The sequence below is a fragment of the Limulus polyphemus genome, unplaced genomic scaffold, assembly GCF_000517525.1.
Source record: "Limulus polyphemus unplaced genomic scaffold, Limulus_polyphemus-2.1.2 Scaffold11080, whole genome shotgun sequence".
In the NCBI taxonomy this organism is placed as follows: Eukaryota; Metazoa; Arthropoda; class Merostomata; order Xiphosura; family Limulidae; genus Limulus; species Limulus polyphemus.
Window position 1 is genome coordinate 1 of NW_013676690.1, and position 11,034 is coordinate 11,034.

The window sequence follows — 11,034 nt, forward strand, 5'->3', positions numbered from 1 at the left end:
AAACGGAGACGTAACAACTGTTTCAGAGATAATGATTATTGTATTTAAAAGTAAACGTACAAAGTTTGTAAATATTTTCTTGTTTCCACAGCTAATGGCCAGTGTCACGAGGCTACGACTGTGTTAGAGATAATGATTACTGTATTTAAAAGTAAACGTACAAAGTTTGTAAATATTTTATTGTTTCCATAGCTAATGGCCAGTGTCACGAGGCTACGACTGTTTTAGACATAATGATTATTGTATTTAAAAGTAAACGTACAAAGTTTTTAAATATTTTATTGTTTCCACAGCTAATGGCCAATGTCACGAGGCTACGACTGTTTTAGAGATAATGATTATTGTATTTAAAAGAAAACGTACAAAGTTTGTAAATATTTTCTTGTTTCCATAGCTAATGGCCAGTGTCATGAGGCCAACGGTTTTTTTCCCAACCAACAGCAGTGTGACAGTTATTATATCTGTAGGAATGGTACTCTGACAGAAGGACTGTGTCCAGACGGCTTGGCCTTCAATGTTCGCGGTTCCTACTGTGACTCTATACGAAACGTAGACTGCAGCGACAGGCCGCAACTCCGTAAGTGATAAAAAGTTTACAGTGATGTGTTATATATTAACAAAAACGAGATGTACAAATATTATTATTTATTTATTTACAATCAAGAATATACAAAAACTTTTTATAACTTTGTTACAGTTACTTTTATCATTAGTTTGAAATGGAAAGTATAATATACAAAAATGTTTTCCTAGATTTACTTAAATGCTAGAAATATTCAACTTTTATTAACTGTATTTTTTTCGGTCAAGGTAAATGAAATTATAATACAGGCTTTCCGTCAAGTTATCTGTAAACCATCGCTAGCAGTTCTACGTTATCTGTAAACTATCTCTAGGAGTTCCGTCTTTGTTATCTGTAAACTGTCTCTTGGAGTTTCATCTTTGTTATCTGTAAACTGTCTCTTGGAGTTCCATCTTTGTTATCTGTAAACTATCTCTAAAAGTTCTCTCTCTTCTCCAAGTTAGTGAATTTACTAAATTTCACTTTGATCTCTAAAGCCAATGTTTTTTGTTGTTTGCTATTGTCCTGATTATCGATCAGAGTAGTAATAAAACAAATACATTCTATAGAACAACCCCAACCCACAGAATGGTGTCCACGTCGCTGGGGCGAGTATCCTCATGAGAGTGACTGTACGCGCTTTTTGAAGTGTGTGGATGGAAAATCTTACGAGTTCCCTTGTCCAGAAGGCCTAGCCTATAGCTACGAGAATGGATACTGTGATTGGCCTGACCTGGTTCACGGTTGTGATAGTGAAGGTAACCTAACAAATCCATTTAAAATGTCCACACTCAATACAAACTGGACTGATACATTCCTCACAGAGCACCATGGGGCTGAAAATTATAATACGTAGTAGAACCTGAAGTTTATTTTAAATATAAAATTGAATATTTCTGGTAAGAACTTAGGGAAATGTTCGAATTATAGCACAATTTACCATATAAATCCGTACAAAACAACGTAATTCACCTTAGAGAGTTGTATCAGCTTCACCTGGCGGTTGTAAACAGCATAATTCATATAGATTTGAAAGTATCTTTATGTGAAATATAGTAGTGTATTTTGTGTAGAACAATATTAATTACCACTTTTTTATGTAACGGAAAATTTGTGGTAATTCAAAAATAAATCTGGCTCACATACACTTGATCTTCGCAAAACTAAATAATTCGTGGATTAAGTATGCCGAAAGATAGGTATAGTGATAGTTTACAGGTGAAATGATACGATGTGAAGTTGAAATGAAATAAAGAAACTGACTGAATATGGTCATAATGACTGGTGCCAGTTACCACAGTTTAATGTAAAACAAAAGGTTTAAAGGATATTTAAATGTAGAAAATAAATAGGAGAAAAAAGGAAGATAAAAAGAAAATTGACTAATAGTAAAATAAAATACGATCAACAAGCATTGGTAGAAGAGAATAAATAGTTAAACAATACAGGATCAGCAGGCACTGCTTGTTGATCGTGTATTATTTAACTCTTTGTTCTGTTCTACTTTCTCTTCTAATAATTATTGTTTAACTGTCTGTTCTATTCTACTAGTGCCTGTTTATCCTGTATTGTTTAAGTGCTTGTTCTATTCTTCTAGTGCTTGCTGATTGTGTATACTTAAACTCTTTGTTCTGTTCTACTAGTGCCTGCTGATCCTGTATTGTTTAACTGTTTGTTCTGTTCTACTAGCCTGCTGATCCTGTATTGTTTAACTCTTTGTTCTGTTCTACTAGTGCCTGCTAATCCTATATTGTTTAACTGTTTGCACGATCAACAGGTGCAAGAGAACAGAACAAACAGTTAAACAATACACGATAAACAGGCACTAGTAGAACAGAACAAACAGTTAAACAATACAGGATAAACAGGCACTAGTAGAACAGAACAAACAGTTAAACAATACACGATCAACAGGTGCAAGAGAACAGAACAAACAGTTAAACAATACATGATAAACAGGCACTAGTAGAACAGAATAAACTGTTAAATAATGCACGTTCTGCAAACACGAAACCTAGTATTGAAATTATCTAAAAATCTAAAGCAGTACATGAATTTGAATGAGTTTATTGTTTATGACGTAAATGAACATAACTTACGTGCCCTACTTTACTAGACGCTTCCTTCCTTTATTTAAAATTTAAAACTGACCATGAAACTTATCCAAGCTTGTGAAGAGTCTTACATTTGCGTAAGTTTCGAAATAGTCTTAAGCTGATCAACTTTGTGCAATACTTTTTTCGGTGTCTGTTAAAATTCAAGGAAACTATTTTTAAGTGCTCGCGTATGTTTTAGGTGTCTTAATTTTTGTCTTTTTATCGTGAGTTTTCTTGTCATCAAATATTAATATGATTCTTCAACATCAGAAATGTTTCTTTAGTTAAAGAAATTTACCCTGAAATGCATGTATATATAACTGCAAACGGTTTTTAAGTCCTTTTCCGGGCGTTTGGTGAACAGTAGGCTTGTCTGTAGCCTTACCTTTTTTGTTATTCAGTACATTAATTTGAACGGCAAATACCTGTGTTTTAAAGTCATAAAACTAACACACTAAGCTAAAGTTATTTACTTTGTAATTTGAATTAATCACATTTGTCTCCAATGGCTTCAGAACATTAAGATATAAAAAGCTACTGCTAAATCTCTCTCTGTTTTTTGTTGTTCTTGTGTTTCCAGCCATTGTTGGCTTTACTTGTCCTGTCCCCACCTACGAAGAAATCCAAAACTATGGAAACCAAAAGTATCCCGACCCACACGATTGCAGAAGATACTATGTCTGTGTCTCGACCTACGATGACCCCACGGGAGTGAAGAGATTACCTCGTTTGCAAACGTGTGAACACGGTCAAGTGTTTAATCAAGCGACCTTGAATTGTGACTATTCTGTCAATGTACCTGGCTGGTGAGTTTAGTTTTTGTTGTTGAACATTAGCACGTCCCCTTTACAAATTTAACGGTATTGGGAAGTAGTTAGCACAAAAGTTAATTTGGCTGAAAAACTGATTATCTGTACATTTCAACTGAAGACTAGATTAATTTGTTGATTTTTTCAGAACATTCTCTTTGAACAAACAAAACTTCAAATGAAGATTACACTTGATTGACATGATAAATGACACACAACGTTAAAATGAGTATAAAATTAAAAACTAGTTTATTCTGTCTTGATACAGTTTTATAATATACAGAATTTCACAAGTCACTTTACACTTAACCTTTATAACCCACGCTATAAATCACAATGATTCACACATTTTACTTACGGTGCCTACTGTTTGCTTGACTCAATTATTTCTCTCTCTATATATGTATCTGCCCCCCCCCCCCCAGTGGCACAGCGGTATGTCTGCGGACTTACAACGCTAGAAACCGGGTTTCGATACCCGTGGTGGGCAGAGCACAGATAGCCCATTGTGTAGCTTTGTGCCTAAGTTCAAACAAACAAACAAACTATATGTGTCTACTTATGCATTTCTCTCATCGCTTTATTTGCAGGGCTTATATACTAAAAAAAGATTTCGCCTGGAACAGACTAGAGTCGCCAGGAAAATTCATGATACTTAGATAATCTCATCACGTGTTCCCAGCGTCACGTGACTTCCGCTGTCGTAACACTGCCCCTTCCTCAGTATTGTTCGTCCCGAACAATAGCCACTTACATTAAACCAATATATAATTAACAATAATTTGATTAAATGTACAGAATTTACAAACACAAAATTAAAATACAAAAGTCTCTTAATTTTACATGACGTATCTTCTTCCGTACTGGTCTCTGTCTCACTGGCTTGTGCTTCATGTGGGTTCATCTGCTCTATCAGGAAATGTTCCACTATCGGTAACATTCATATCAGTGGTAGTAACTTCATTAACGGCTTCACTGTTTCCCCTTCTCTACACCGGGTTGAGTTTCTTCTTCGACAGTGGCTTTTTCAGGTGACACGTTTTCAGCAGCATCATTTGTTCCATTGTTCCAACTGAAATGTCTTGGACCGTGATAACGCTAAAGCCTGTTGGCATGCACCACCTTTGGCTTGCCTCGCCGACCACATTTTATTCGGAAAGTCAAGTCTGAGAGACGATCCACTTTGTCAAAGGGCCTTCCATGGAGATGACAACTTAGGAGACTTCCCTTTGGTCTTCCTGGGATTATACAACCACATCTTGTCTCCTGGTACAAAGCTGACTTCAGTAGATCTCTTATCATAACATAGCTTCACGTAATCAGCAGACGTTTTCAAGTCTGAAGGCACTTGATGGTCAATATCATCCATCCTTTCAGATAACACTTTCACGAACTCTGGCACATTTTCAGGCAAGTCTTCGTAAGGTGGGCGTTCTGTTATCCGGTGCACTGGCAACCGAAGTTCCCGACCAAACATCAGCTTTGCTGGAGTGTATCCAGTGGCTTCGTGCTCTGCTGTTCTATATGTCATCAACAGTGGAGGGAGTAAGACATCCCAGCCATCTTGGCGGCTATTACAAAACTTTGCCAATTCCCGTCCCAGTGTCCAGTTGTATTTTTTACCATCACATCAGACTGTGGGTGAAGTGGCGTTGTCCTGGTTTTTCGTATGTCAAACAACTTGCAGCATTCATGGAACACAGCTGATTCAATGTTACGGCCTTGATCTGAGTGCAGTTCGTATGGCATACCAAATCTGAAGAAGAAATTACTAACAGCCGAAGCTACAGTTGTACAGTCACTTTAAACTTAACAACTTTTATAACACACGCTATAAATCACAGCGATTCACACACTTTACTTACAGTGCCTACTGTTTGCTTGACTCAATTATCTCTCTATATATGTATCTACTTATGTATTTCTCTCCTCGATTTATTTGCAGGGCTTATATACTAAAAAAAGAGGGCGCCTGGAACAGACTAGACCTGCCAAGAAAATTCATGATGTTTCGATAATCTCATCACGTGTTACCAGGGTCACGTGACTTCCGCTGTCGTAACAACACTATCTTTGTACACATAAGATTTTAAACCACACTTCAAACTGAAAACTTGACTAACTATGGTTGTTTCAGAGTGCTATTTTTGTACACAGCCGATTCTAAACCAAATTTCCAACTGAGGGTTGATTGTTTCTTAGATGAGTTTGTTTAATGACTAGTGTGAGATCATTCAGTTCCGTATACAGTAACGTAACTAATAGATGAGTTTATTTAATGACTAGTGTGAGTTCATTTAGTTCCGTATACAGTAAAGTAACTGATAGATGAGTTTATTTAATGACTAGGTGAGTTCAGTTAGTTCCGTATACAGTAACGTAACTGCTAGATGAGTTTATTTAATGACTAGTGTGAGTTCATTCAGTTCCGTATACAGTAACGTAACTGCTAGATGAGTTTATTTAATGACTAGTGTGAGTTCAGTTAGTTCCGTATACAGTAACATAACTACCTAGTAGTTACTGTATACGGAACTGAATGAACTCACACTAGTCATTAAACAAACTCATCTAGCAGTTACGTTTCTGTATACGGAACTGAATGAACTCACACTAGTCATTAAACAAACTCATCTAGCAGTTACGTTTCTGTATACGGAACTGAATGAACTCACACTAGTCATTAAACAAACTCATCTAGCTAGTCATTAAATAAACTCATCTAGTAGTTACGTTACTGTATACGGAACCGAATGAACTCACACTAGTCATTAAACAAACTCACCTAGTAGTTACTGTATACGGAACTGAATGAACTCACACTAGTCATTAAATAAACTCATCTAGCAGTTACATTACTGTATACGGAACTGAATGAACTCACACTAGTCATTAAACAAACTCACCTAGTAGTTACTGTATACGGAACCGAATGAACTCACACTAGTCATTAAATAAACTCATGTGAGTTCATTTAGTTCCGTATACAGTAACGTAACTACTAGATGAGTTTGTCTAATGACTAGTGTGAGGTCATTCGGTTTCGTATACAGTAATGTAACTACTAGGTGAATTTGTTTAATGACTAGTGTGAGTTCATTCGGTTCCGTGTACAGTAACGTAACTACTAGGTGAGTTTATTTAATGACTAGTGTGAGTTCATTCATTATGAAAACAATCCACCTTAGCAGTCGTATTGATTTAAAGTTAACTCATTATTTAGAGTTACTTGATGAATTAAACGTTCTCTCACAAATATTATAAGATTTTAGATAAAACAATGTATAACGTGGTTTCAATTCAATTAATATTTATTCAAATGCTAAATATTACAATAACAACAACAATTAATGAAGCACATGAAATGAGATATGTAGAAAGTAGATGCATAAAAGTATGATAAAGATAAGTAAAATAGAAAGTATGTCTATTATCGAGTGTGAAGAATTTTGGCAGGATTGACGGCCATTTTTACCATTTGCCTACTACGATGAGGGTTGGTTACTTCTTGTTTTCAAGTATTAGAAACCTTTATTAGAGCTTCTGCTATTAACCAGAATGTTGTTGATAGAGGTTAGCACACGGCAACTGATTTTACTTTTTATCCGCGATCCTTGAGACAGACCAAATATTCCAGTCTGAATACCACCTTCATAATGTATTATCTGATAGTCAACGCAACTAAGACACTGGTGTCTATTTTTTCATCGTGAATGGACTTTATTGTAGGTATATTCTGAATCTAAAACTACAGCCAATATGTTCTGACCAGCTTAAAAGCTTTCTCATACTTCCCGTATATCTGCTATGACTTCTGCAGCATTGATCAAGGTTTCACTTCTCCCTGTGATAACCACTTAATTATGAGGGTAATTGTGGTTCAGTCCGATAGACAACTCTTCTGACTATAACTTCCTCTGGAATCTCGTCAATGGTGTTTGGTAGAACAGTGAATTAATAGCCTTTAAGATGAAAAAGATCCTTCGTGGGTTTGGTTAAGGATTTGATCATTCCGTATATCAGAGATGAAACCTGTTTCCCAGTTGCATTGATACCCCGACAGTAACTTCAACATGTTGAATTCTGTAAGTTCTTAAAGATGGAGATTCTTACCATCTGAACTTTCAGATGTATTTATGGCCATCTCAATAACGCTAAAACTGTCTCTCTTGCATGTCATCATCGTCACACTGGTGTTAATGTGTCTGTGCATGAAGGCATTGTGTTGATCTTCATCTGTATCGCGTCATCATTGTAAATGAGTGATATCTCCAAGTTGTTGATTTCTGTCTCAGCTATAAGTTGTGGAAGTGCCAGAATGAAACGCTATAACCCTTGCTATACAGTTAATTCCATTCCACGTGTTATGCTCTGGAAGCCGATCATATATACAGAGCATGGCTTCATTACGTGCAATCCTTGTATTTTCCACTTCTGCTGGATCACGTCTTATGAACATGAACTCAGCCTGGACTTGAATGTGTATTTGTTAGACTGTATTAGTATAATTTTTCCATCAATATGGGATGCTACTATTGCACAAGTTGTTACATTGACTTTGATAAAAGATGGATCTGGGTTTGAGGGTGTGAGTGAAATCATGATATCTATTAGTAAATGATTTTATACCACTATGTATGCTATTTTTCATGCACATCTCAACATGAGGTGATCAATGCATCTCCCTTATGCCAGGTAGAGATGACATTCAAGATGGAGTTTCCAACAACAAGGTTTATACAGGAATCTCTGTCAGTGATTCTTGTTATTTCACCTAACTACAAGGTTGGTGGCTATACTGTAGATAGAAGGATGTAAGCCTTTGCTATTAGTTTTTCTACCCATGTCCATGTAAGGGTGTCTGGCATTTGAACCACTAGCTACATATTGAAGATATTGATTATTTCTTCTGTAAGTTTGATTAGATGACCATTCTCACGCCAATCTGAATTTAAGGTTTCTGCTCTATCACGTACATACATTCAGGTCACTATCTATGTTATCATGTCCATACATTCGGGTCCTTATCCATGTTATCAAGAACATACATTCACGTCACTATCTATGTTATCCATACATTCAGGTCACTATCCATGTTATCAAGAACATACATTCACGTTACTCTCCATGTTATCATGTACATACATTCTGGACACTCTCCATGCTCTCATGTGCATACATTCAGGTCCCTATTCTTGTTATCACATACATACATTCAGGTCACTATCCATGTTATCGTGTACATACATTCACGTTACTCTCCATGTTATCGTGTACATACATTCATGTTACTCTCCAACTCTCTTTTATAGTTTTATACGCTTACGGTTTGAAAGAGTAAAAAATACTGGGTTTGTTGTATACGGTAATTTTTACGTATTCATATGTTGTTTTTGTTATAACCTTACTGCATGACACATAAAAGTCTTCTGTCCAGTGTGTCATGTTCTTTGTTTTCCTTTTGCTGTTATTTTAAGTTTTGATGTAGTCTTATGTCCACTGTGTCATGTTCCTTGTTCTCCTGTTGTTGTTATTCTAAGTTTTTGATGTAGTCTTCTGTCCAGTGTGTCATGTTCCTTGTTCTCTTGTTGTTATTATTTTAAGTTTTGATGTAGTCTTTCTCCACTGTGTCATGTTCCTTGTTCTCCTGTTGTTAGTATTTTAATTGTTTGATGTAGTCTTCTGTCCACTGTGTCATGTTCATTGTTCTTCTGTGGTTGTTATTTTAAGTGTTTGAAGTAGTCTTTCTCCAGTGTCTCATGTTCTTTGTTCTCCTGTTGTTGTTGTTTTAAGTGTTTGATGTAGTCTTCTGTCCAGTGTCTCATGTTCTTTGTTCTCCTTTTGTTGTTATTCTAAGTTTTTGATGTAGTTTTCTGTCCAGTGTGTCGTGTTCTTTGTTCTCTTTTTGTTGTTATTCTAAGTGTTTGATGTAGTCTTCTGTCCACTGTGTCATGTTCCTTGTTCTCCTGTTGTTGTTATTTTAATTGTTTGATGTAGTCTTCTGTCCACTGTGTCATTTTCATTGTTCTTCTGTGGTTGTTATTTTAAGTGTTTGAAGTAGTCTTTCTCCACTGTGTCATGTTCCTTGTTCTCCTGTTGTTATTATTTTAAGTGTTTGATGTATCCTTCTGTCCAGCGTGTCATGTTCATTGTTCTCCTGTTGTTGTTATTTTAAGTGTTTGATGTATTATTCTGTCCAGCGTGTCATGTTCTTTGTTCTCCTGTTGTTATTATTCTAATTGTTTGATGTAGTATTCTGTCCACTGTGTCATGTTCCTTCTTCTTCTGTTGATATTTTAAGTATAACAGTTTATGATTGCTACTTTTTCTAAACTGACTATGTATGTAGTAGCTCCTATCATATTTCAGTGACAACAAGTTCTCACAATACATCCACTTATTGTATGATGTATTAATTATATTTCTATAGGGACAGCTACTATGGTCCAGCTGTAATAACATGTTATCACAATGCGTCCGCTTATTGTGTGACTTGTTACTTTTATTTTCGTAGTGACAGCTACTATTCCACCTATAATAACATGTTATCACATGAGTTATCACAGTGTACGCATTTATTATGTGACCTATTACTTTTATTTCTATAGGGGCAGCTACTATGGTCCAGCTGTAATAACATGTTATCACAATGCGTCCGCTTATTGTGTGACTTGTTACTTTTATTTTCGTAGTGACAGCTACTATGGTCCACCTATAATAACATGTTATCACATGAGTTATCACACTGTACGCATTTATTATTTGACCTATTACTTTTATTTCCATAGTGAAAGCTACTATGGTCCAGCTGCAAAATATGCTGTTCCAGTGCAATCACCGCTACTTGCTCAGTATGTTGTGCCGAAGACTCCCATAGCTGGACAATATGATGTCACTGTTAAGGCCCCTGTAGCTGGACTGTATGATGCTTCTGTGAAGACTCCCATAGCTGGGCAGTATGATGCCTCTGTGAAGACACCCATATCTGGACAGTACGATGTCCCTGTAGCTGGACAGTATGATGCCTCTGTGAAGACACCCATTGCTGGACAGTACGATGTTCCTGTAGCTGGACAGTATGAAGCCTCTTTGAAGCCACAATTTTATAAATAATCTGTAGCCGAAATTAAAAATTTAAACTCAGGGTTTTCATTAAAGACCTCCAGAATAGGAATATTCCACGGCCTTTAACTTGGAAAATTACTATTGGGACAAGTTATTGTTTTGGTACTTTTTTTTAGTGTAATCTTTGAATATTATCTGGACTTCCCAGGAGTAATTTATTTTACAATATATATATATAATAACATGCAATGAGATGGTGATTATGAATATATATTTACAAACGAAATTAAATTAGCATTAAAGTCTTACAAAGTGTCAGTCCTAGCTCTTATGTTTACAGGTATCACAATATACGTAAAAAAATCTGTGCACTCTTTGCACAATTCTAAAAATATCTCGTATCGAGAGAGAGACTAGTGCTCGATAACGTGATGTTGGGTTAACTCATAATTTTTAGAAAGTAGTGAACTTTTGCAGACAGAAATTTTCTTTGCTAAATAAC

At 35.9% G+C, this 11,034-nt stretch overlaps 1 protein-coding gene across 1 annotated transcript; it reads left to right on the forward strand.

Moving 5' to 3' along the window:
* Positions 1–394: 394 nt before the first annotated feature.
* Positions 395–10,580, forward strand: LOC106476636 (protein obstructor-E-like; the record flags this gene model as incomplete). The annotated part of the gene is made up of 4 exons (XM_013937280.2): positions 395–577; positions 1,132–1,320; positions 3,239–3,464; positions 10,256–10,580. Coding segments are annotated over 4 exons (923 nt in total), but the record flags the coding sequence as incomplete, so codon positions are not given.
* Between the last annotated feature and the right edge of the window lie 454 nt (positions 10,581–11,034).